General features: G+C 43.8%; 2 protein-coding genes and 1 long non-coding RNA gene across 5 annotated transcripts in view; 1 reads left to right on the top strand and 2 right to left on the bottom strand.

The window, feature by feature from the left end:
- Positions 1-5,259: 5,259 nt before the first annotated feature.
- On the bottom strand, positions 5,260-17,869 carry polr2a (RNA polymerase II subunit A). Its single transcript, XM_003449332.5, is given in 31 exon segments — positions 5,260-7,775; positions 7,778-7,795; positions 7,798-8,754; positions 8,934-9,083; positions 9,177-9,290; positions 9,400-9,586; positions 9,677-9,880; positions 10,007-10,189; positions 10,295-10,399; positions 10,497-10,597; positions 10,688-10,895; positions 11,015-11,278; positions 11,373-11,578; positions 11,869-11,974; positions 12,394-12,565; positions 12,700-12,883; positions 12,977-13,199; positions 13,289-13,492; positions 13,624-13,718; positions 13,822-13,990; positions 14,077-14,286; positions 14,388-14,598; positions 14,778-14,902; positions 14,992-15,124; positions 15,216-15,436; positions 15,529-15,690; positions 15,779-16,060; positions 16,152-16,325; positions 16,444-16,580; positions 16,671-16,803; positions 17,523-17,869. Coding segments are annotated over 31 exon segments (5,895 nt in total). The 5' UTR covers positions 17,610-17,869; the 3' UTR covers positions 5,260-7,605.
- A 474-nt stretch (positions 17,870-18,343) lies between these two features.
- Positions 18,344-26,693, top strand: part of zbtb4 (zinc finger and BTB domain containing 4) — a 27,518-nt gene continuing 19,168 nt past the window's right edge. Inside the window, exons 1-2 of one of the 2 annotated variants that reach the window (XM_025905567.1) lie at positions 18,344-20,384; positions 20,514-20,615. The gene's annotated coding sequence lies outside the window, so the exon portion shown is untranslated. Of the gene's footprint in view, positions 20,616-26,693 lie in introns of both variants that reach the window. The other variant, XM_025905566.1, reaches the window with a different exon arrangement.
- Positions 20,623-26,693, bottom strand: part of LOC102080162 (uncharacterized) — a 7,547-nt gene continuing 1,476 nt past the window's right edge. Inside the window, exon 3 of one of the 2 annotated variants that reach the window (XR_266468.4) lies at positions 20,623-21,592. This is a non-coding gene — a long non-coding RNA (uncharacterized LOC102080162). The remainder of the gene's footprint in view (positions 21,593-26,693) is intronic. The other variant, XR_001224784.3, reaches the window with a different exon arrangement.

Genomic DNA, 26,693 nt, shown 5'->3' with positions numbered 1-26,693 from the left:
CTATTCTATTCTATTCTATTCTATATCTGTTTCTCTCACATGCTTTATTGTTTTTTTGGTGCTGATTGGTGCTGCCGATACCAAGAACTTTCATACATGAAATCAATGGATTCCATATTATTTTATTTACCTCTGTTCACCAGCAGAGTGAATTTAAAATCAAACAATCAAGATTTGACTGAAGTGCAGACAGTGTTAGTTTATTTAACAATGCAGCAACACACATAAATAGTGTGGTCTGGGGAAGGTAACCAAGGCAACCAGTGGAAGTAACATATAAGCAGTAAGATCAGGAATTAATTGGGTGAGAATGTCGGAAGTTTTTTACCTACATGCTGACTCTTACATTTGCTTTCTGGGAAGCAAACAAACAAAAACAAAACTGCTTTCTTCCATTTTTCAGCTTACCAGCAATGAACCAGCAGAAGACGAAGAGTGAAACGAGGCAGCTACAGGCGCTCCAGCGGATGCGGCGACACTGAAGGATGGAGAACAGCAAGGTCACCACTCCAATCACCAGCAGGTAGATGGGAATAAAGGGCTGCCTGGGACAGTCATGGAGGTTCAATGCTCCTTTTAGGACACAGAAAAATACCTAACTGTATACATTTATGAAAATGTCTACATCTGTCTAACAGTGAGTGCACCTGTGCTTACCAATGATGAGCTGAGCAATGTGCATGGCAAACAAAATCACCTGGAAACATCCTGAGGCAAAAGCAGAACACATATTAAAGTCATCTGTCTGATGATGGTCCTGCTGAGGTCAGCGTGGCACCAGTTCTTACCTACAACCGCAAATTGAGGTCTACGTCTGTGGACGTGTATCGGTGTGTCAGTGTCAAGCATCATCTCCAATGATAACTTTAAAAGGAGAAGACACAGAAGTTCAGCTTTTTTCACGACAATCACAAGACTCAAGTGACTCAAAAATCACACAACAGCAGCAGTAAATGGAACCAGATGACCAAGCAAACTTTAAACAAAACCTTCCCCAAAGGGAAGTGGGTTTACACCCTGTAAATGCTGCTCATCAACAATTTACTAAAAACACTGTCGTAAAAGTGATGCTATACCTTGAGTTCCTCTTTTTTCAATGTCTTCAGTGAAATCTAGCAGAACATCAGGAAGTTAGAGATAACTCACTGCATATAAATGTGAGTCTCACCTTAGAATTCAGTGACATTTCTTCCTGTTTCCCCTTCATGTTTTGAAACCGTCTCTCATTTATGTTTTCTCAGCAGAAATAGATTTGACTTGCTGTTTAAAACTTCTGCTTATACAGGAACACTTTTACTCTCACCTTTACATTCTTCATCTGCAGTAAAATATAAGCTGAATATAAAAGTAAGGAAATTTGTGTGTGGTTGATTATTTCTTTATTGTAATAGTGCTTCTTGGCAAAAAAAAAAAACAACAACAACAACAATCTTTCCGTTTTAGAGCTCTAGACTAACTTTTTGCCACGACTGCATTGGTGCGCCTAACTTTTTTTCTTAGGTGCACCAGCACAAAACAAAAGTTAGGTGCACCCAAATTTTTCAACCGCATTGCTTAAGCATGTTCACTTTTTTTTTTTTTTTTTTTAAGTTGCTGTCCATACAGACATTATTGATTTGTAAATGATTAACTAACAATCTTGTCAACACAAAGTTCTTTATTTGGAGCACAGTTCTACAAGAAGGATAAGTTACTTAAAAAGTGCTTGTGTTTAAAGTGCTTTGGCACTTTTTTGGCACTATTTGGCAATATTGTAGACAACGTTAAACTTAATAATCACATCGGCCTCTTCTGACGACCGGTTTGCTGCTGACTGCTGCTTAAAGGCAGTGGGGAGAGGAGAAACTTGGGCAGCGCATTTATCGCAGCATACAATGTGCTTTCTGGATACACTGCTTTTTCAGCGTTCAGAGATTGATGGCTCTGTGTCAGAGCACTGGCTATGAATTTCAGACAGATCAGGCCTTAACGAAACGAATTCGTGACGATGTTTATCAAATGTGAAGCATGGTTTGGATCTTCTTTTGCTGCTGGTTCAGTCAGTTTTGGTTGGAGAGTGAAAAAAAACCCTGCAGCATCAGAATCTAGCGCAAAAAGTGACGTAAACACAAAGAGCGGACCCGCATCAGGATCTGTGCTTTCGACTTTCAGCCCCGACGGCGTGTCCGTGCACGCGCCGTTAGGTCAGAAAACCGACACCTCACTGACTCTGATCGTTTAAATACCGAATCCGTTAACCTGCTCTCATTTACCGTTTTAGCTGTTTGGTGGTTGTTGAAATAGTTTTGTGAGCTTTAACCTGAGATTCTGGCGTTTCTGACAAAAATACATTTATACTTAAAAGTCGATTCAGGATTTAATGAATCGATATTGCGTTACTCAAGCTACTCACCTCCATCTATCCGTCCGCACTTTCAAATGTAGACAAGAAGAACTACAGAAATATCTGGACCACGGCCAATCAGAGAAGTCCCGCCCCTGACTATCTCTGATTGGTTTAGACCATGATATGGGCATAATGTGTGTTTGTTGTTGTTGATCACATGGAGACTATCAGAGTTGCGGAGACTTTTGTTTTTTTGTTTTTTAGCTGAATGGGGATCTTCAATTTTTTTATTTTTTGCACCGCTGAGAAATTGGTCGCACTCTAGAGCCCTGCCTTTTCACTCAAACGATGCTGCTGCTCAACCCATTTGTTGGTTGAGCAGCAGAGTTGAGTGCGATGTTTGCGCCCATGAAAAACTTACCAAATCTTCTCTGCCAATGCCGAACAGTTTTGCTACTGGCTCCTGTTTTACAATTCTGATGGGCCACCTGTTTTGTGCCATGTTTGACTGAAGAGGGCCTATGGCACAGTTTCAGGCTGGTGTTCAGCAAAACCATGCTGAAGCTTTATTTGGAGCAAGCCCTTGTACCATCTCCAAGCCCCATAGGCTACACCCACACTGAAAACAGGCGGAACTAGAAGACCAACACAGAGGCTGGATGATTAGAGGCATTAGGGGGACATCTAGTGGCGTTTGAATATTATTGCAGTCAGTCAAGTGTGTTTTCTCTCAAGCACAGTGTGAAAATGTTATAAATATAAGAAGAGATGGCTCAGCCAGATGAAAGCTACACTATGCTTCAGTACTTGAGGAGCTGTTACACTAAATAAGAAAAAACAGTCCGTTTTTCTCTCAGTTAGTTTGAGGACTTTAATTTGTTTACTCATGCCAGGATTAGTGACCTCCAATTAGTGCAGGTGATGACATAATTTACAGTCTCACTAATTCTAAAAATCCAGTAAATAACCCTCTGCAGTTTGACTTTTTTTGACTCCGAAAGTCAAAGCAGTGCCTGCACACATACCTGAAAGTAAGAAGGTAGTCCTCCCACCTAAAGAACTGCACACCACATCTGCAGAATCCCATAATTTCAAACATTACAGACTCACGGTGATTAAGAAATATCAACAGCAACATTAAAACATTCAAAGTTTACCATGTTCCTACTTTTTGCAGCTCAACATCTTGAGGTTAATGTGAAGTCTAACAGGGCAGAGGTAAGACTTGTTGGCGACAGCTACATCTGCCTGTAGCTCAGAGGACCCACACTCGAGCGGAGAACTCAGCGGAGGAACTCGGTGAAGAAGCGAGAAAGTTAGTTTATATTTCCTGGTAATGATTTGCAAACTTGGTGGATAAAGGAAAGAGCGATCGTGCTTGTAGAGTGGGGTTCATGTAGCACGTCTGCTTCAGGTTAGGCAATCTCAAACACGAGCACAAAGAGGAGGAAGTCCGAAGATTTTCTCCTCCTTGTACACGTTTCTGTTGCTTATCAAGTCACTGACTTTAGCTGAATACTGGCTGCATACTGAACGTATGTTCACGACTCTTACCCAAGGCACTCCAGCTCCCACTGGGAGAGGAGGTTTTTGCAGGGGGGCAAAGACTTTGAGATCCACTCAGCCTCCTGCTGGACACCGTCTTCCTCGACTTGAAGCTTGTCAGTGCTGACGTGACTGTGATAGAAAGTCAAAAACAGTGCAGCCACAGACATGAAACCACAGGTGTACGGGAGGCGAGCACAAACATCAACATGATGTTTGAAATCAGCTCAAAGCAGGAGCAAACACTGAAAGGATCTCACAGTGATGAATACACAGGAGAATAAGCACAAAGCAATCAATGAGCTTCAAACAGGAACACATTAAAAGGACCTCATACCTCAGATCTGTATTCATCTGTCACAGCTTCATTTTTAAGACTGGTGGGAGTTTACACCTCTGACAGCATCAGCCTCTCTAATTTATAGATCCATAAGGGATAAATTTACTGAATTTCCCAGAGGAACCCACCTGAGGGATTAATAGTTCTATCTAAATAAGATGATGAAGAAAATGTCCCAAAATGATGATGTGAATCAAACATGCTTTCAGAGTGAGTCTCCAACACATGAGGAAAATGGGAATCAAGTAAAAATCTGGACTTTCCTAATGAAAGTTTGTCAAACATGATTCCAAATCACTGACTCAAAGGCTTCCTTTTAAAGACTCCGCAAATAAGTCACTGCCATCTTGCGGCCACAAGATGGCAGTGACGTAAAGGTTGGCTGCAAAGAGGGAGAACCTTCCTGACAGAAGCTGTTTAATATGAAAGCAGAGAGAGCTTTACTTGTTAATTCATGTGTAACTTAAAACTAAGTAATCCTGGACAAAACTGCCTTTTTTCCCGGCTTCTGAGACTAAGTGGCTTCAGTCTGCTCATTCTACCAAACAGTTTTGATTGGTGGAATCCTGCAGAAATGATTGTCCTCCTGGAAGGCTCTCCTCTCTCCACAGAGCAAGGTGGAGCTCTGTTAGAGTGACCATCAGGTTCTTGGTCACCTCCCTGGCTGGTCAGGCGGAGAGCTCTAGGAAGAGTCCTGCTGGTTTACAAACTTCTTCCATTTAGAGATGAAGCTGCTGAGTTCACAGGGACCTCCACGCCTTGATACAATCCTGTCATAGAGATCAGCAGACAATTCACTGGACTTACTGTGTGCAGAATTTTGAGATGAAAAGTGAATTTAATCCATTTTGGAGTAAGACTGTGAAATGACAAAATATGGCACAAGTAAATGGCTGAGAATACTTTCCAGATGCATTCCAAGTTTCTCCATTCAATTTACATTTTATTAGCAGGAAAACTGAATGCTGCAAATCAGATTTATAAGTGCCTGAAATAAAAATCACCATAATTACTAAATGTAGATGCTGATTTAAAAAAGACAAAACTATTTTATAGTAAAACTTTTATTCGGTTTTTTCAAGTCAAAAACAAAGAACAGATACAGAGAATGAGATCATGACTTGATTTCTATACAGTGGCAACTTTAATTTAAACCTTCCTTTGCCCACACATGTAAAGTCATTCCTCAGCTTTACACCCTGCATCACCTTTCATTCACTCACACACACACACTCTCTCATTCATTCACACTGGGAGTCCCGATGACCTGCATTGACAGAACAGCACATATTTAAGACTACAGGATTGGATGCAGACGTAGTGGACAAAATCTTACAGCGCCCACCGAGATATTTACCAAGTGCAGTGACCAAACCCGCTTTCTGTCAAAGGCCAGAGGGATGCAGTCCTTTCAATTCAACACCCACTGGGGAAGCAGTGTTTTACAAAAGTAGACATTTGAACATTTTCAGAACAAAAACCCAACCGATGCCTCGGGACTCCCAATCACATCCAACACCTGCTCTCCTCCCTATGATTCCCCTCATCACAGGTACACTTGTAGAAAGAAAAAACAAAAACACTGATTTTCAGAAATGAGGATCACTCGTGGATGAAGAGGGAAAAGGGAAGGGGATCCAGCAAGTCCAAAATATTCAGATGAGTTTTTCCATCAGGGGTACAGACTGTTCCCTGACATCATCAAAGCACGAGAGAAAGCACCCGCACTGAAAAGAAAGCTCACACTAATGTAGTGGGTAACAGTGTTTTAAAGAGAGGCCAAAGGCGCCGTTTCTCTGGACGATCTCTGCTTTCAAAGAAAAAAAATCGTTACTCTTACCGAGGACAAAATAAAAATAAGTTCAACCTTTCCTCTATCACAACCTGGTGACGTCGGGTGAAATGCGATACAGCTGAGAGTGAACAGAAAAGTAAATCGTGAGTGGGAGAAAAATGTAAAAAAAAAAATAAAGCACTCCTCCTTCACCCCCTGCCCTCTTCATCCACAGTGTGTGAACATGAGCCTCCTGGAAACAGGTTTACAAAAATCACCAAAAGCAAACAAGTAAATTCTTACTTTGTCTCTATTCACACAGAATAGTAGTTAACTTTCTTTCTTAAATAGTCCAAATAAACCTGTGTACACATCAGCTATCAGATGGGACAATGATTAGTGAAAAGCCAGATGGATGTGGAAAAAAAGAGAAAAAAAAAAATGCTCAAACTAAAGCTTGATCAAAATGTTTCAACATGTGCTACTCATGCAAACAGTGACAGAAGCAGCAATGCCAAACTAATATCCCTCATCCACGGCTGCCCCATTTCCTCCTGAACTCAAAAGTAAAGACAATCCTTCTATTTTATTTAATAGAAATCTTTAAATTCTCCCGCATCAGGGGAAGATCATTTGGAAAAGTTTTCTTCTTTTTTTTTTTGCTTTTGATGCACAAGTCTCCAAAATAGCAGAGGACAATAGGATGCTGGTGGGTGTTTATGACATCATTCAGCACTCTGGGGTGTGAAGGAGGAAGAGGGCGAGGGCGATGGGTACATACGCTTATGTAGTCGAAGATGCTCTGAATGAGAAGCGTCTTTTTTTTTTTGTATAAACTGCATACCAGTTTCTCTCTCCTGTAATGGTTGCGTTAATGGAGACGACATGTTTTAATGTAATCGCACTCAAACCCCCAAAACCAACTTGCAGCAAGTGTTCTTTTACAAAAGCAGGAGGGGGAAAAAAAGAGCGGGGGATCTCACAAGATACACCTCGGTGAAATGTGCAGTAAACAAAAAGGCGCAGGCTAACCCTCCTCGATTTTCCTTCCAGCTTATGCTTTTGGTGATGAATACAATCCGCTTAGCTTTTCGGAAAAGGCTTTTGGCAATATGTACGCGTTCCAGGAACCAAACAAAACATTTAAAGAATAAGAGCAAGAGAGAGAGACTGGATGCAGCACACTATAAAGTTAAAAAGAGACTCATTTCCCCCTCCACAGTTTAAATATTCACCACATCTTCCTCTCCTTTTCATTCTCTTGAGGGATTCTCAGTTTTGCTTCAACACCCCATGTGAAAATTAAAAAACTATTTCAAAAAGGCAGCCTCTTATTTTTTCCTTCAGGCAAAGCAGTTCAAGTCTTTCACATAATAGTTTTGAACTTTTTTGGGGGGGGGGGAGGGTTAAAGACGAGGCGGAGGCAGCTCCTTCAGATGATCCCGAGCTTGAGTTTTCCTCACAGGAAATGATCACAGTTGGGACCCTCCAGTGGCTAAAAGCTCCGTCACCTCCAGCTGTTTAAAGATGCTGTCCGTTTAGTCGTCTCCCACGAGGTGATGGAGCTTCGTCCCCATTCTGTTTTTCTTTTAGCCGCCTCCCCTTCTCCTCCGCGGCTCATCAGTTGTTCTCCTCATCGCTGTCGTCAGGGCTGATGGCCGGGCTGTAGGTGGGGGAGGTGGGGCTGTATCCAGGGGAAGTGGGGCTGTATGTCGAGCCTTTGGGACTAGTCGGCGAGTATGTGGGAGATGTGGGTGAGTATTTGGGTGAAGTTGGGGAGTAAGTGGGGATGTAGGAGAGTATTTGGGGAGGTGGGGGTATAGGTGGGGGAGGTGGGGGAGTAGGTGGGAGAGGTGGGGCTGTATTTTGGAGTCGTCGGAGAGTAAGTAGGAGAAGTGGGAGAGTACTTCGGCGATGTTGGGGAGTACTTTGGTGAGGTGGGGGAATATTTGGGGGAGGTGGGGGTGTACTCCGGGGAGCTGGGGCTGTATGAAGGCGAGGTCGGAGTATATTTGGGTGAGGTGGGGGAGTAAGAGGGCGAGCTGGGGCTGTATGATGGTGAGCTGGGCGTGTAAGTGGGCGACTGCGGGGTGTAGCGTGGACTGGAAGGCGAGTATGACGGAGAGGTGGGTGAGTATGAGGGAGAAGTGGGTGAGTAGTTGGGGCTGGTCGGGGTGTAGTTGGGAGAAGTCGGGGAGTAAGACGGCGATGTCGGGGAGTAAGATGGGGAGGTAGGGGAGTAACTGGGTGAGGTGGGGGTGTAGTTTGGTGATGTGGGGCTGTAGCTCGGGCTGGTCGGCGAGTAGGAAGGAGACGTGGGGGAGTACGAGGGGGAGGTGGGCGAATAGGATGGAGAGGTGGGGGAGTAAGAAGGCGAGGTGGGAGAGTAAGAAGGTGAGGTGGGTGAATAGCTGGGCGACGTCGGGCTGTAGCTCGGCGACGTCGGGCTATAGCTGGGCGAAGTGGGAGAGTAGGAGGGGGAGGTGGGGGAGTAAGACGGAGAGGTGGGGGAGTAGGAGGGAGACGTCGGAGAGTAGGAAGGAGACGTGGGTGAATAGGAAGGAGAAGTTGGGGAGTAACTGGGCGAGGTGGGCGAGTAGGAAGGAGATGTCGGGCTGTAGTTGGGGCTGGTGGGAGAGTAAGAGGGAGATGTGGGGGAGTAGGACGGAGAGGTAGGGGAGTAGCCCGGGCTCTGTGGGGTGTAGCCGCCTGGGGAACGAGGCTCGTAGGCGGGGGAGGTGGGGGAGTAGTTTGGTGACATGGCTCCACCTAAAGAAGACAAGATATTTTAGAGACGAGTAAGAAACCATCCAGGATCAGTCTTTGATTCTAATGCATGGAGATTTAACATCCTTAAAAAGCAACAACTGGATTTAAAGATATTTTGAAGCGCGTATCTAAGCTAACTGCCCAAACAAGAGATCAGATATGCCCAGTCAGTGTCTAACCTGGAGACGGGATGTATGGGCTGGCAGGTCCCGGAGATCCTGGAGAGCCAGGAGTGGGAGACCAAGCAGGGGAGTAACCAGGAGAGAAGCCGCTTGCGTCTGATGCTGCACTGGGGGAGAACCCTGCTCCTCCAGGGGTCATGCCGCTGCCTGGAGGATAAATTAAAAATCAAACATCAGTAAATAAAGAACAAAATAAAAAGAACCACAAAGCAATGTAGGCACACACACACACACACTTACCGACACTGGGAGACCAAGCGCCATAGGCTGGGGTAGCTCCCGTGTTCCATGGGGTCATAGCAGGGGACATGCCGCTCATGGGACTGGGCACAGTGCCGAAGAACATTCCTGTGGCTGCAAATCAGATGGAGACGGGATGTAAATATCGTGACAAAAATAAAAAGTAAAAATCTGCAATACAAACAATCCCTGGTTCTATCCAACAGACGTTTCCCCCACTTACGTCCAGCCACACTGATGCCGGGTATGTTTGTGGGAATCTCCATGCCATATTTGCACTTCTCAGCGTCCAGCAGGAGGTCAAAGCAGCCCGTCCCCGCTGGGGCTAGCTGGCCAAGCATGATATTCTCTGACACACCCTTCATGGGATCGCACTCTCCATGGGATGACGCCTCCATCAACACATCCACCTAAAGAGAAAAACAAAAAAAGAAAATAACTATGAGGAAAAAAATCTTCATGATTCAGATTAAAAATAATTCAGCAGTTCGTTCTCGTACCGTCTCCTCGAAGGAACACTTCATGAGCGGCCCAGTGTCTTGGCGGTTGATGCCGTGACGGGTGATGGCCATCAAGTGACCTCGGCAGGTCATGGTGTCACAGAGCAGAGCCAAGTGGCGGTAGTTGACGTAGGAACCGTCGAAGGAGATGACGTGGTACAACTCCCTCTCCAGAGCCTTTCGCACAGCCTCAATTCCCAAGACCTAACAGAGAGAAAGAGCAGGAGAGGAGAGGGAAAAGTAAATAAGGAGGACAACAAAAACAAACAAACAAAAAAACAAAACTGCATTTTGCTCCATTGAGATGAAACCATTTTTATGCTTTTGTACCGTGAATATCTCCACAATGTCGTTGGAGGTGGTCCTGACGGGATCGACGTCTTTCTCGCTGAGCACTCTCATGAGACTCACTCCATCCGTCTCGAGGATCCACTCCTGCAGGGCTTTGAACTCACCGTCCTCAGTGATGATGATCTTCTTCTTATTGTCAGTTTGGGGCAAGTGCATGTACACCTGAAGGAGAGGAGGTGGGCCTTTAGCTTATAATCAGGCTTTAGTGATGAGTCCGAGAACATTAACTTTCCTGCAGCAATCATTAAAATGTGCCTTATCCATTACCTTGCTGATCTGCTCGATGCCCTGCAGAGTCATGTCTGTCAGCATGTTGGACTCGATGCACCTCAGGAAGACGTCGTCATCCATCTTGTCCACCACCTCCTCGTCCTAGGCAGGAAACAAAAATTAAAAATAAATAAAATGAATAAAAATAAAATCTGACTAGAGTGAATTTACTGTTATTAAAATCATCACTGCTGCCCACCTCCTGGAACTTGTTTTCATCACTGTTCATGATTCTGATTCGCAGCACCAGCTTCTCAGCGTTGTCGTCGTTGAAGATGCAGTTGAGGTCTTCTCCAAAACCTGACAGAGACGCCACAGTTACATTACGGTAAATTCATTCTGAAAATGGAAAAAGAAAAAAGAAAAGGAAAATTTGTGTCCACACCGCACCTGCATTGATTTTCTCTGCAATCTGCTCCATAGTCAGTTTGCGATCTGTCATGTGCTTCCGGTCGAGCTCGATGCGCAGGAGCCACGGCGAAATGCGCGTCACGTCAAAGTCGGGCATCTCGTAGTAGACGTTCACCCACTCCTGGTCCTCAGCCACCACCGTGTTCTGCGGGTTGGGGTCGTAGTAGATGGCGGTGTTGGCAGTCACCTGAGAGAAAAAGAATCCAGCTTGTACATTGTACCGAACAATTTTCTGAAAAATGACATTTCCTGTAGCTTCCTCTACATCCCATCAAAATAAAGGTACATTCGATGACTTCCTCTTACTTTTCTCAGTGTTGTGTGCTCCAGCCGACAGAGGATATCTTTGGCCCTCTCTGCGTCACGTGCTGCCTGACCCAGCAGGAAAACAGTCAGTGAAGGCGTCTTTGGCCTCTTCGAAATGTTGATCAACTCCTTCAGACGGGGCACACCGAGTGTTACGTTCTTGGCGGACACGCCGGCGTAGTGGAAAGTGTTCAGGGTCATCTGAGTGGCTGGCTCTCCCAGAGACTGAGCGGCCAGAGCACCCACCATCTCACCAGGGTGAGCCTGGAAAAGGAGGTGCAGGAAAACAAAACATGATGTTCACCTGTCCAGAAGCCTAAAAGCTCTTAAACCCCTCACGTCAATGTGCTAAACTCACGATAGACTGGTTGAACTTGGTCTCAATCTCTCCCAGCAGCCAGTCGAAAGCCTCGGTGGACAGCCTGAACTCCTCGGTCATGCGCTTGGAGCACAGCGTGGAGCGCAGGTGGATGTTAAAGAGCAAGGTGGCGTTCTGCTGGGCCTGTCTACTCAGAGGGTCGTCGCCATTCACAATCACCAGCTTCCTACTCAGGTCGTGAACACCTGAGGATACAAATGCACAAAGACTGAAATTTTGTCTACAGTGGTGTACGCTACAGAGAAAATAAACACCTGTCCTCCCTGTCAGTACACTGGAGCTATGATGATCTAATCATTACGCTTGTTATATAACAGGCAGGAATTCACCAAGTGGCTTTACAAAGCTTTAAGAAGCACCTGAGGCCAGGTCATGACCTCTCAGCTCTAACAGCCAGCGACGCCTCCACACGCACAACTCATCCTTGAACATAAAGAGCTGCAGCTTCAGTGAGGTTTCTTATTTTTAAGCTTACCCTCGACCACTCTGAGAGGATGGAGGTCTGTCGGAGTTCGGGGGTTGATTCGGAAGATCTTCTGAGCGTTCCAGATCATTCTGGCCAGGTTGCACGGCAGCACCACCTGCAGGTGAAGCAGCATAGCAGAATGAGTATTTCTGCACTCTCAATAGTCAAGCTGACCAGTTGTCCCACTTTGTGTGGGACAATTCAGCCAGTGTCCCATATTTTGACTGGCTCCGGTTTATAAAAGTGAACACATCTCTCAGAGGAAATGTCTGGCCCAAAAAAAGAAAAGAAATATGCTGATTTATGTATGTATCCTCACGAATGATTAGCAGACAGAAACATGGTCGAAAGAAAAGTGGGTGCACAAAAGTCCACAGACAATCCAGCTTTTATTTATTAGTTTAAGAATGTGTGAATCATCTGTGCATCATGAGATCAATACCAGACATTTAAGGTTGTTTTTAGATGCTTTAGTTTTTATTTTGGGCTGTAGAGTCAAAGAACAGACGCATCTATTACTGTGATCTCACACACCTTACTGTCGCCTGTGGGGAAAATTGCTCGTAGAATCTCCCTGTCCTCCTTCATCTTATCAAACTCCCTTTCCAAGGTGCCCTGCACATGAGCGTTGGTCATCACGTCTTTCACCACGTCTTCTTGCAGCGTTCGCCTCAGTGCTCGCTCATTTGTGCAGTCAAATTTGAACCTGGAAATATCAGATGAGGCATGTTAACCACTTTAAAAAAAAAACTGAATAAAATACTCAGCACAGATCTTAAAATCATTTTAAAACTCCAGGTCTGTGACTGAACACATGCAGCTGTCAGGTGTGTGACTCACTTCTTTTCAAAGGCTTTGTGCGAGGGTTTCACTGTTGCCAGGTTTTGGAACTCTACATTCTCTCCCGCCAGGCCGTCCTCACCGTATCGCAGCTGCACCACCTGATTGATGGAGTTTCGCACTGTGCCATCGTACTTCACCATCACAGACTCCATAGACTTGATCAGACGACGCTGGATGTAACCTATAAATGGGACATTTATGTTTTTTTCCTTAAACATCTTGTACTGCGTTTACATTTTATTCTCCATTTTTCAGTCAGACTGTCCAGACTTACCAGTCTCAGCTGTCTTGACAGCTGTATCAATCAGACCCTCTCTGCCTCCCATGGCGTGGAAGAAGAATTCTGTTGGTGTCAGGCCAGCCAGGTAGGAGTTCTCCACAAAACCTCTGCTCTCAGGACCGTAGTCATCCTTGATGAAGTGAGGCAATGTGCGATGTTTGAAGCCGAACGGGATTCTCTTACCCTCCACGTTCTGCTGCCCCACCACAGCAATAACCTGAATAAGGAGGAAAGACAAGTCAGGTGTCTTGAACTCCACTCAAATCCAATTACTCTAATGCAAGGTGGTAAGGAGGACTCCTTTACCTGTGAGATGTTAATCTTTGAGCCCTTAGATCCAGCCACCACCATGGACTTGAAGTTGTTGTACTCGGACAGAGACTTCTGGGCAGACGATCCCGTTTTGTCTCGAGCGTCGTTAAGGATGCGATTCACCTGGTTCTCAAAGGTCTGCCTCAGTGTGTTACCAGGGGTCGGCTCCAGCTCATTGTTGTGAGCTTTCTCAATGACCTGGTAGACAGAGAGTCAAAGAAAAATTATTTTCCTGTATAAAATTTCCCTCGATTATCTGCAAAAACTGATGAACCAGCTAAATAGGAATCAGTCTCGAGTTTCAGACGTTTGTGAAATATTGTTCTTACTTCTATCACATCCTGTTTGGCTTTCTTGATCGTATTCTGGATGTCAAGGTACGTCTTGGCATCAGCAATAGAGTCACCAATACCAATGGAATGACCTGTTAAAATAGAAGGGCTTATTATAAAAAGGATCAATTTGATAAAATGTATTTAATGTGTATTCAGAAATATAGTGATAAAGGTCTACTTCTAATTTCGCACCCTCGATGAGCAGCCAGTTGTTGACCACAGTCTGAATGTTGGAGTAGAAGAGTCGAGTGATGTCATGGCCCATTTCCAGGTAGGAGATGTGGACGAGGGAGCCAGCTGATGTTCCCAGGGACTTCTTACACAGGATGCCCATGATCAGCTCGCCGTTCTCCACTATAACCTGATGAAAGAGATCATAAAGAGTTTACTTATAGTGTAATAAGTTTCCAGTCTGTAACTGATACATAGACGGTCTGGCCTTTGTACCTTAGTGTCGCCGGGTGATATGTGCTTGTAAGGGCCGCTGTCCTCGTCGTCAGGGTGGGTGCTGTGTGTGCGGATCACATTAATGTGTCCTGGAATGATAAGACTGAAGATCTGCTTGCCAGTCCACAGAGGACGAGGTTTGAGAATGGCCGGCTGAGGCATTTTCCCATCCCAGGTGGAGAGGAACATGAGGAGATTCATCACTTCACCCTGTAACGGGGGATAAAAAAAATTAAATGAGTACAAAAGGCACTGTGCATTTAGGATCCTTTAAGAGAAATAACTGCTGGTGATGAAACAAATCTCCTTACCCTCTCCAAGAAGACGTCCCTTTTGGTGAATTTGCGAACAGCAGTCAGAGTGTCCTGTACGATACCCATGACGGGCCTGTTAGACTGCGGTGTGACGATCATACGAGGCACCATGGCCAGCTCCTGAATCTCTGCCCTCGTCTCCAAGGACTGTGGCAGGTGGAGGTTCATTTCATCGCCGTCAAAGTCAGCATTGTAGGGGGTGGTGACACTGGATGGAGACGAGATGATGGGCTGTTAGAAATGCTAAAACACTTGTATTACAGCTATGTGCAACTGACAAGCATTAGGGACTGCTAATGACAACAAGTATAGTCAAAGATTTACTAAACAAAACGAATTCCAGATACTCAGATTACTTTCAAGACAAGAAGACGAATCATTTAGTACCTGAGGTTGAGTCGAAATGTGGACCACGGCAAAATCCGAACTCTGTGCCCCATCATGGACATTTTATGTAGTGTAGGTTGTCGGTTGAAAATCACAATGTCCCCGTCACACATGTGTCTCTCCACCTACACAGAAAAAAGTGCTTTTTAGTCAGAACAGATACACAGGATTGCAAATCAAGTCAGGCTTTAATTATGTATTTTTTCCTTCTTACCTTGTAGCCAATTTGCAGATGAAGGTCACTTGGTTTTGGGTGAAATCGCAGGTCAATTCTGTCTCCATTGTCGCGGATGATGTATTTGGCTCCGGGATACTGGCTGTTTCCTCGTCGCACCAGCTCTTGCAATCTGATAGACATCATCCGAATGAATAAGCTGACACAAGTTCACTTCAAATTAAAAAATTCTTGAAGGCACAAATCATTAAATAAAAACTTACCTGTCTATATTGAAAGGTGTGACTATTTCTGGGAAGGTCATGTTGGCAGCGATGGATCGTGGTACGCCCACTTGGTCGATTTGCAGGTTGGGATCTGGGGTGATGACGGTTCGAGCTGAGAAGTCCACACGCTTCCCCATCAGGTTACCTCGCACTCGCCCCTCCTTCCCCTTTAGACGCTGTTTTATGGACTTGAGAGGGCGGCCAGACTTTTGCATCGCCTGATGTAGAAAAACATTGGTTATAGCAGATGATATTGGGCTCACATGAATGCTTATCTGTTTTGTTATGGTGCCAGAAAGTACACACATACTCTTGGCAAGCCTGGCAATTCATTGTCCACCATAGTGGCAACATGAAACTGAAGCAGCTTCACATCTTCAGCTATGACGTGAGCAGCCGCACCACTCTGCTCATTTCTTCTCAGCTGGTTGTTGATCTTGACGATGTCGGCCAGTTTGTGGGTCAAGTCATCCTTTAAAACAGAAGTTAAGTAAGTCATGATGATTTAAGAAGCTCTCACATATATGGGAGGAAAAAAAAAAGTCTCAGTTGTCCTTTACCTGGTTGCGAGCTGAGCCCTGCATCACTACAGCAGGCCTTACAGCCAGTGGAGGCACAGGCAGCACAGTTACAATCATCCACTCTGGTCGGGCGAACTTGGGGTCCATGCCCAAGATGATGTCTTCTTCATCTGAGATGCGCTTGAAGATCTCATGCACACGCTCGGGACTCAGCAAGATTTTCTTCTCCTGTGAGTCCTCATTAACGTGTTTCCACTCAGCATACAGCTCCAAGCCAGAGCGTTTAATGCGTGGTTGATAGCGCCCACAGCCCCCGTGACCCTATGTAAAACATAAGGGAAGGATGAGCTTAAATAGCTGAGCCATTCCACGAATGTTTGTACACGGTGACTAAAAGGCCCCACCCAAATACCTTCTCCTTGGTGAGATCCTCCTCCGTCTCCTGCTGCTCCATTCCAAATTTGTTGTCCATCTCCTCTCCGCCTTCACAGATGTTTTTTCCTTTGCACAACTCGTAGACGTGGGTCAAACGCTTCCTGGGCTGTCCTTTGGATTTTGCGAGGATGTCTTTGATCTTGGGATTGTTCTATAGGTTAACAGTAATGGATTAAGATGTTTTAAGAATCAAAAGTTGAAACATCAGGACAGAAATAAGTTTGTTTGTTTTTCTAGTGAAACGTCAGTACTGTATTACTACTACTTACTGAATCCACTAGCAGCTTGGAGCAAAAGAAGCAGACACACCGAAGAACCTTCATAATCTTGGATATGAAGCCAACGTGGAAAACTGGTTTTGCTAGTTCTATGTGGCCAAAGTGGCCTGGACATTCAGTCATGTTGCCTGAAGAAACAGAAGCAACGTAAACAATATGACATCATGGCCCACCTTTAAAAGAGTATATAGGGACAATAAATGCTAAATTGACAATACCTGCACATGTCTGACATCTCCCAGTTCGCTCTATGACCCCCTGTCTCGGATCCATAAGGCCACCAAGTTTCGGACGTCCTCCTTCTGTTGTTTCGGGGTACTTGATTCCCCCTTCTGTGACGGACATCCGTTTCTTAGGAGAAAACAAAGCAAAGTAAATGACTTTTTTTTCACATTACTGATCATGTCTCAAAAATCAATAAATTTTGATTTTGTAAGTTCTTTCAATAATATAATAAATAATAAATTAAAAAGTAACACGTGTACACGCCACGTAACACGTGTTGTTTCGCTAAAAACTGTGCGTGAAAAAACGTGAAACTCTGCCCACGATAACTTCATATTGAACTTTTTGCTATGAAAAATCACAAGAAATGCAAACCAAGAAACTGATCAAATATCAGTCATGCCACGTTTAAAAAACGACTTTCGGGTTTAAAAGTGCTCTATGAGTTTATTGAAGTAACGATGCCTTTATTGTGTTAAGATTCAAACAGGCAATGAACACATCAAAGAGCTTCACAGACACCAAAATACTATCTCCACACTGGGCCCAGTTATCAAAACGCCTTAATAAAAGGGGGTTTCATTCATGTGATAGTATGGATTTATTTAAATAGTGATGTGCTTTAAGTTCTCAAACTTCCTGCAACATGCTAGTTAGCTCAAGCTAGCTGAACTTACTGTTAGCTAGCTAGGCTATGCTAACAATAGGATTTCCTCGTTGTAAACAGAACCATGTCGTTGCCCTATATTTTAAATTACACGATAATTCGAGACACTAACGTAACTTATGTGATATGTAATAGAATTTAAAATACGAAAATCCCACCCTCCATAAATAAAACCTACAAGTTCATCTGGGCTGATGATGCCGAATTGAACTCTCTTGATCGTGCGCAATGGGCATGCGCTGTCGCCGGAGGGCGGTCCGTGCATCCTGTCTATTCAAAGAGACGCGTCCTTCCTCGGCACGCCGCTTTGTGAGCAGGAACAGCCTTTAAATTGTCACCACGACTCTGGTCAGGCCGCCAACGGTGACCGGAAAGTCTCCGAAGGCGATAGTCCAGGGACCTCTGCTGTCGGTTGCCTTTAAAGCCGAGTTAATTTTGTTTAATCACATATAAGCTGACTACCGACTGTTCCCCTCCCTTTTTTTGATCCACACTCTGGAGCGCTCTAAGCGCTACTGAGTGTTGAGAGGTCCAACGCTTGCTTATATAGATTGAGTCTTACTACGGGGTGGCCCACTCACAAAGACAGGGGCTGACTCTTCGGAAGGTGGGACGTGGATACCCGTAGTAAAACGCTCATTGGCCATTCAAGCCAGTTAAATGAATAATCAATTTTATTGCACGTAAAACCAATTGGAGGGCACGTTTGTTTTTGTCAGCGAATCAAAGCTAAAGGCGGGCGTTGATTTAATCCAAGCTAATTCCTATTGGCTATATCAAGCAAGAATAGGTGGTGTTGAGCATATTTTACATCCAAAATGTGAATATTCAATTTAATGCCCTCGGATTCGTTCTTTTTCTCGTTAATATTTAGTAGCTGGAAAGAGTTGGCCAATGACTGCGAAGATATGAAGCTTCTTATAATAATTTCACCAAAACCCGCCTCGTTTCCGATGTTTGCCGAATGTCGCCGATGTGAATTTCTTCCCTCTGAGCAAAAATAAAAAAAATCTCTGTTCCCTCGTTCGTCTCGCTGTGGATCAGCCTGGGCTCTAAGAAAAGAGGCTCAGAGCTGAGGCCTGTAAATGTCTGTAGTGAAAAAGGGAAAATAGTCGACAAATATTACATTTTCATTTCAGAAACATTGTTTATTGGATTATTTTTCGATCTCTTTTAAGAAATGCGTCGACGTTTTGGCTTTTTGTCTTGTGCATTTTTGGATCTCTGGGACTTTGAATGCAAGCCTCGGACTCGACTGCGAGGGATGGCCGCATATTGGACTGGATTTTCCCGCTCGCCTGTTAGGAAAGTCTCGGGGAAGCCTCAACTGCTTATTTAACACCTGCTTCCCACCGGATTTTGACTATTTTCACTTATATCTGTAATATGCTCGCTTTGTATTGAATTATAATGTTAAATTGTTGATTCGCTTTAAAGTTTTTTTGTTAAAACGAGAAACCTTACAAAGGCCACGTTTCGAAAGCAGACTGAAATGGCGGTTAAGTAGCATTATTTGGCAACTTATTTTACCGACGAACGGCGAGAGTTACTTAAAGTGTAATGGTTACAACTCATTTACAAGCCCGCTGATTACTTTTTTAAATTTCTAAAGTTATAATTTGGCTTTGTTGGGTAAAGCAGTCGATTGGTTAGCTTAACGTTGGACTATTTACCAGCAATGACGGTATGTTCCCTAATGTTTTTTGCCCTGTTATTTCACGTACCATCGACAATTTATTATATTTATCCCATAGTAGTATTATTATACCGTAGTGTTAAAAAGTGCCGTTAACGTGAGGCTCCCTGTGTTTTAGCCTTCTTCGGTTTAGCCTTGTATTTGCCATAATGGCACAAAACGATGTTTACCGGTTAATTACTGGCTAATGGTTCCCTGCTTGTTTACATGTTGAGGTTGTTGAATACGCGTTGTTTTACTGTTCCACCTTTATTTTGCTTTTCAAACGCTACCGTGAGGAATATAATTAAGGCTATTACAGTTAGCGCTCAACATGGCGGTTGTATGCTTCTTGTTGTGAACGAGAAAAGATGGAGTCTGGAATATTCTTGTTGGCTAACTTGACCAGTCAATTACCCACGTATTTGTTTTTATATTAAACCGCCGAGCACAGTATTAAAATGAGCCCTGTGAATATTTTAGCTTTACTTTTAAGTCGTTAGGTTATTTCAGAGGTAGAAAGTGCTCGTTTACGTTTGCCAGTGACGATTTGAACACTGTCGACTCTTCGTCGGTGGAGAAAGTTGAAGCCATTTTGCTAACAACGTGCATATTAGTCTGTTATAGAAGAGGAAATCTCTCTGTTTAGTCTGTATGCGGATGTATAACCCTGAATTTACTGTAATTAGAACAATGGGGTCTTAACCAACATGTATTAGAGTCAAACTGAGGTAAGCGTGTTAGAGCTAAAATATTAATAGTGTCTTCAGTGGCTAAGAATTGTCTTCAGCATAAACAATAGATTATGCTCAAAGGAATGGACCCAAGTGACCAGTGTTTCCTAGGCAAAATGATACAATGTCTTAAATGTAAGATCTTTGACAGCCACAGATTCCATTTGTCCCATAAAAGCAACAGAGGGTTGTTTGGCAGTAGGTAGGTGCTGAGAATTTGGTATAGACCCTTTCACGCATTTTGTCTTCGTTTTGTCAAAAGAAGGTGGGAGTAAACGCCACAAGCAGTGTTTAAATCCTTGTGTGGTTGTATAATCTAAATCTGGTGTAGTGTTTTTACTGCATGTAATGCTGTTGAAGCATTGTATCAGTTTCTGCTGCCCATTTTTCTTTATTTTTTTTTCTAAATAAAGAAACATATTTGAAACAACAGTATGGACTGTTAAGTTTTATTTTTACATCCCACATGCATGTTGCTGAATGGGACCAAATGTCAGCACTCTGAACATGCCTGTTTGCCATCATCTGTTCTGTTTTTTGGCAGATCCGTCAGAGGAGAGTGTCACTGAAGCTCAGAAGCAAGGTCAGATCTGCTGTATCCACATGGAGTCAAAACATGCTTTGAGTGATGGTGATGACACGTTTTGAAACGTAGATAGGAATGTGACAGTAGATCACTTTGTTCACCATGTGCCATGCTATACCATGACTATACAAAGGATTCATTGTTGACCAGTTGGCTCCCTCCTCTGGCTTGTAGTGAGAATGATCAGCTTTGCAAAGGCATTGCACAACCACATTTTCAATGCGGAACCGGGTCCCAGAAGGCTGTCAAAAGTGCTCCCTCTGCTGCTCCGAGGAGGTTAGTGCATATAGCCCCATAGTGTGAAGCATAATGTCAAAAGCAGTCACCTCTGCTTTCCTAAGCATGAAAAAATCAAATGTGTATAGAGCAGACTGGTTCAGGAGTGGGGACGTCCTGTAGGCCTGGTGTGTACGGCCCTTGACTGGATTATTTAAGGAAGATTTCAATCTAAAAACACACAGAAGTTGTGCAATTAATTTAACTTTATGTATATGATGCACTTTTTTTGCCGTTATTGATTACTTTTTAGTTTTACATACACCTTGTAAATATGATAATAGATGATATGAAATTTCTAAATGGGTAATTACAGCTATGAGATTATGCTGACAAGCAACTGTAAGTATATATAGAAATATACACTAACTGTAATACTTTAAAAGGAGGACAGTGACTATGAATGAAAATTTGAATGCATATGCTTTACTAGTAATGCATTTTAAATGTTAATAATAGTACGTTTACTCTAGTGAGGCATGTGATTGCATATAATGTGAACTTCTATTAAACTGAAGTTGGAAAATATTTATATTTGATTATAAGGATTAATCATTACATGTCTTGAATTCAGCTTTAGAAGTCTGACAGAGACTGTTGTACTGTCTGCTGCTCAATGTGGCTTAGCTTCGAATAGCTTTAAGGTTGCGTCAGTTTCTGTTTCTCATCCATCTTTGCCGCTCAGTTTCACTTTAGAAAATAGATTGGAAGAAAATCCGGACTCTGTGAATGCTGGTGGTTTTGGCAGCTGGATATTTCCTTCAGTACTCATGGTTGACTTAGGTTTGATGTTTTAGAGAAGGCCCGTTGGTGACGGTGGCCTGGTTGTTGATGTGTCGGTTAAAACCAGGAGCAACGTCTCGCTTCGTTTCGGGGGGGATTGGTTGTTTGATTTGGCTGCTGTCGGTATAGGAGAGCGTGTTTGTCCTCCGTTCCTGTAAAGACTGAAGATTGGTGTATCCAGGGGGAGCTCTTGTCTGTTGAGAGCGCATGTGTGTTGTCAGGGGTCAGTGAGTTTATGGTGGGGTTATAGCAAAGTATAGCAAAAAAAACAAACAAGAGACAAACTATCAATTTTTTCAGTTAGATTTACAGTCGGACAGCTTAAACTATAACGTTCGCCTCCGTCCCTGTAGAAAAATTGCAATGTTATTGAATGACATCAGCCAGTGAGTCACTGCACAGCGCAGATCACTGTTTCTTGACGAAGTGAAAGGCAGCATGTCCTGGAGGCTGTGTTGCTGCTCTCTGGATAAAACTGCTGAGCATGAAATGGAGAATTTGTGTGCCTCGGTAAAGTTTGAGAAAATGGGCGGTTGTTGGAAAAACTACAACTCCCAGTGTGCAGGGGTCATCACGCTGAGCACCAGGATCAAACAGGCAAGACTCGGTATTTAATATCAGGTTTGTGTGATTATAGGAACAAAGAAAAAGAAAACCTTTCGGTGCTCTTACATTATGCACCAGGATGTTAATAAAAAATGACGCACGTTCAGAGGCGTGCTCCGAGAGCCCATCGGAACAGGCCAGCCCATTTCTGCCCGCTACAGAATGTCCTGTTCTTTGACTGTTTGTTTTGGCTGATGTCGGCCTCTGCCAAGCGTCTTCATCTTTTCTTTCATCCTTCCTTTTATCATCCAAACACTCTTTCAAGCCTTCCAGGTCCCTCATCTGCCGTCTTTTCTTACCCAGGATTCCTTTCAGGCGGCTCATTTGCAGACACAAGCAGGAATGTTAAGTCAGCTAGTATTTGACTCGGAGGAGTTTTTGTGGGAGATCTGTGTTTTGTTAAGGCTCTTTCAGCCTTTTCCTGGAATGATCTGGGTGCTAAATTAATTGCTCCTGATCCCACCTCGCGTTGCAATCAGCTTAGCGCTAATCTCGGGTTCTCAGAGCAGCCAAGTCTCGTCTGGGCGACGCTGCTGCAACAAGCTGTCCATTGCTCGCTTCTTCCAAGGTTTTGACCCCTGGCACTGTCCTTTTCACTCATTGTTAAGCTTTTGGGGGGCTTCTTTTTGTACACCTTTCATTCTCAATCAGCTTGGCCTATTTACCTTTTCATACGGTTGCATGATTGCTTCGGTCCCCCTCAAAGAGCTGTCTGCCAACTAACTGAACAACTTGAACATATTTCTCCATGTCCTAAGTTTTCATCTTCGCTTTCTTGTGTCATTGGCTTCATCTTCCTCGCTCATAGTCTCAGAGATGGCCACATGTTGTCTGCGGTGTCCCTCTGCTGAACACGCTTCTTATCCATGTTTTTGAGTTAAGTTTCTCTCCTGTGCTGCTGTTGTGTTTCCCCTGGCTGGATGCCACTGACCAGACCATCTGCCTCATTTTCTTTTTTTCCCTTTCTTCCCCTCTTTCCCTTTTCTTCTTAATGTCAGTGCAACAGTTAGGTCCCCCCCCCCCTTCTAAATTTTATTTTTGATTACAGGATACGTTTACCTCATGTTTTCATAACTAAAAAAAAAAAAAATCCCTGTATCTGTCTCTTCTTTTGTCTTTCCAAAACGGCTTCCCGTCTTTCCGGGAGGCTCTGATTGAAGTGCCTGCGTGCTATTTAAAGAGGCGTGGATGAAAGCGGGGTTGTTTACAGTGCCCTCAAAATACAGCCTGTCTAGAAACAGGAAGTACCATCGCCATGAAGCGCAGCAGCACACAGCGTCAGCCAACATGCAGCTACTTCCTCCTCCTCCTCCTCCTCCTCACGGCTGAGCAGCAGCTCCAGCAAAACAACCCTCATGCTTATCAGAGAATTATGCACCCCTCCCCTCTCCTGCTCCTCCTGAATGGCGCACATACACAGCAGGCTTTTCACCCCTCCACCATGTCCTATCTCGCTTTCTCCCGTTTTATTCTGCCTAATGCCCCCCACCCCTCCACCCCTTCCAACTGCCTGTCTTTGCCAGTACAGCATGCCTGAGTAGCTGCCTGGAGATGAAGGAGCTAATTAATTTGATTTAGCCGTCCCCTCTCTCTCCCTTGCTCTCCCTCTCTCTCTTTCTGGCAGTGGAAAAACCAGCCGTCCACCTCCCTCCCTCCCTCCCTCCCTCCCTCTCTCTTCCACACCATATCAAGCACCCCTCCCAGATGATTTTCCACCTATCCTTTCTAGTCTCCTTTAGCAACATCCTCGCTTCCTCTCCTCCTCTTCTTTTTCTGTTCTTTTTTTCCCGCCCTTTCGTGTTACACAACCATATTTTGCCAGCGGTTTATTGCATATCAAATTGTAAATTAGATGCCAGCTTCAACTCTCTTGCGCGGCCTGTGCCCATGTAATTCCAGTTTTCGACATTTTATCTCCCGTGTGCCCGGGGAGAGTTTGTGTGACTCAGCAGCGAGACTGCTGAGTCACACAAACATGCTCGTTATAGCTCAGTGTGCCTGCTTCAGGGACCTAGAACAGGCCTGTTAGACTTTGGGTGGATAAAGGCTCGTTTCTGTCATTTGATACTCCGATGGATCCGCCTATTGAGTTATATCAGGCAAGTCCAGCAATGCACTATAACTGTCGAGCATAACTTGTCAGCGTAGCTCGATGAAACCTTTCCTGTGCTTTCATCGTGCCTGTGGGACATCCTCTGAGCTTAGCAGCGTGCAGGTTGTGGACATCTGCTCAGGACAGGCTCTTTGTCGTGTGTGTGTGTGTGTGTGTGTGTGTATTTCTGGCTGTGAGCATGGTGTTGCAAGCTAAGGTGTAAAGTTGAACCTGCTAACTCCTCTGTTTTAAGCATTCTCAGCTCAAGAAAAAAGGGGGACTATGTCTTCCATCTTTCATTTTTATGTGATTACATGAAAATTATTTCATGATCATCATTGTTGTGTTGATAAAATATTTCCGCTGTTTTGTGCCTACCTGCAGTTGGTTAAATAAGTCTGACAGCTGTGAGAAGTTCAAGTAAAAGTGTGAAATTACCCAATAATTCTCCAAAAAACAAAACGAAGACAGGACGAGTTTGAAAAAAATACTTGCAGATTTCAATCCTAGTCTGTTATAGCTCGACCTTTGTGACGATACAAAAGCAGTTTTACCTTTATACTATACACACTACTGTGGTTGTACCCTTTTAACCTTGAAGCATCCAGTCGTGGAGTAAATGTAGAATAAATGTTGTGTTGTGGCAATTCTGACCTGATTATTAAAAGTTTCTTCTCTCTTCTAAACCTGTGGTTTTACGCGTTTTCGAGAGGCTACTGGCACAGTTATGTTTACATTCTTACAGGTTGGTTGAAATTCTCATCAATGAGTAACTCATGCAGCATTTCATTAGATGCTTTTTTTTCTCTACTCAGTGATACGTCAGGGGAATATTTTAAGTTGAAACAGGAAAAAATAGGGTTGTCTAATTATAGCTGTGGAATTACAGACATGTGAAAAAGCTTTCCCAGTGCAATAGCCTGTTAAAGCCTCCATTAGCTAAACTGATTCACGCTGGTCTTGTCTGTCCAAAGAACATTGTTACAAAAGGTTTGAATAAAAGAATGCTTGAACACTGATAGCATAATGGACAGGTTTTTGACGGGGCTCCCACAAAAATCCAAAGCAGAAGATGAAGCATCGCCACATATGCTTCTACCAAACCAAAGACTAGATTTTCTTGTAAAACAAAAGGGGGCCTAGCAAAAAAATTTGGGGAACCACTAGTTTAAATGCAGTTTTGCAAACCTAAGCTTTTTTGGTAGCGTCTCTGAGCTTTGCACAGTCTGACCTTGGGGTGAATTTGCTGGGATGTCCTGGGAAGATTGGCAGACGTCTTCAGTATCTTTCGCTTGTGAATAATCTTTCTTACTGGAGAGTGATGGACTTCATATTGTTCTGAAATGGCCTTATAACCCTTCCCAGATTAATGGACAACAGCAATCGCTTCTCTAAGATTTTTCCTCATTTCCTCATTGGTATTGTATTACCACCACACTGTAAACTCTTCTGCTTGTATAAAGGTGCTCATATTTGTTGATGATTGGTTAATCAGGTTTATTAGATCAGCAGCTCCCGGCTGTTACTTTCCCTTTTATTTCCTGTGGAAGCAGCAAAGGTGTACTTAGTTTTTCACCCATTGCACTTTTGCTTTTGTTAAGAAAATAATGACATGATATATAATCTTTTTCTAGTTTTAAGACTAATAGGGAGCAGATGAATTTTATTATGTCCTGATATATAAAACCGTAGACTTTAAAGAGGGTGTACTTTCTTTTTGACTGTGTGTCGTAAACTGGGCTTTATGATGGTGTTTATCTGTACGTCTGAGTAGTCTGTGGAAGAGCTGTTAAACCAGTTAAATGCTGGTTTCTGCTGTTAACTTCATCATGTGGGAGTTGTTTGTTGCGTGGATTTTCTGTTCCATATTACTGGCTTCCTGCACTGATTTTGGTTTTTTGTAAACAGCAGAGACGTGTTTGCAGAGGACAGGCTGCAGCACGCTCATCTCTCTCCCTACGTCTACCGAGGTTTCATCAAATTACTCACAGCACCGCCCCTCTCTGTGTGAGATAATGCTGAGGGATTAAACACCCAATCATCTACAAATGTAAACACATGTAAAGCTCATTATTAGCCCGCATGCTTGCAGAAAGTGTATATGCTGTGCTTTCACTGGACGTCCTGAGAAACGCAGAAACTTGCTGCGTCGTCCTCTTAAAGCTGCTGCTTCCTCTTTAAGAAGGCACTGACATTTGAACTCCTGTAACATTGTTTGACTTCCCACTTTGATCAGAGTCCAAGTCAGCTGGAGAGCAGGTTAGTCATCCCTTCTCTGAGATCACTGAGGATGTTTACTAACGCATGAACGGGCCTCGGGTTATATTCACACCAGTGTCCGTATTAGCAGAAACACAAAGTGAATGTTAAGAGGAAACAAAAACAGAGAGTGACTGATTCCTATCTCATAACTCTTGTTTTTTGAACTACAGACAACTGACCGAATAAACACAAAGAACTAAGGATCTGATATTTGACATGTCTGGCAAGCAGTAAGCAAGCACATCTAGAGTTCAGGTGCACTGAAACTCAAACTGACTGCAGGTGTGACTCTGCATATCGTGGATCTGACAGAGATGGCGACCTTTCCCTTTCTT

Source organism: Oreochromis niloticus, linkage group LG3 (assembly GCF_001858045.2).
Source record: "Oreochromis niloticus isolate F11D_XX linkage group LG3, O_niloticus_UMD_NMBU, whole genome shotgun sequence".
Taxonomy (NCBI): Eukaryota; Metazoa; Chordata; class Actinopteri; order Cichliformes; family Cichlidae; genus Oreochromis; species Oreochromis niloticus.
The sequence above is the reverse complement of the archived record's forward strand: the minus strand, read 5'-3'. Positions and strand labels throughout refer to the sequence as shown.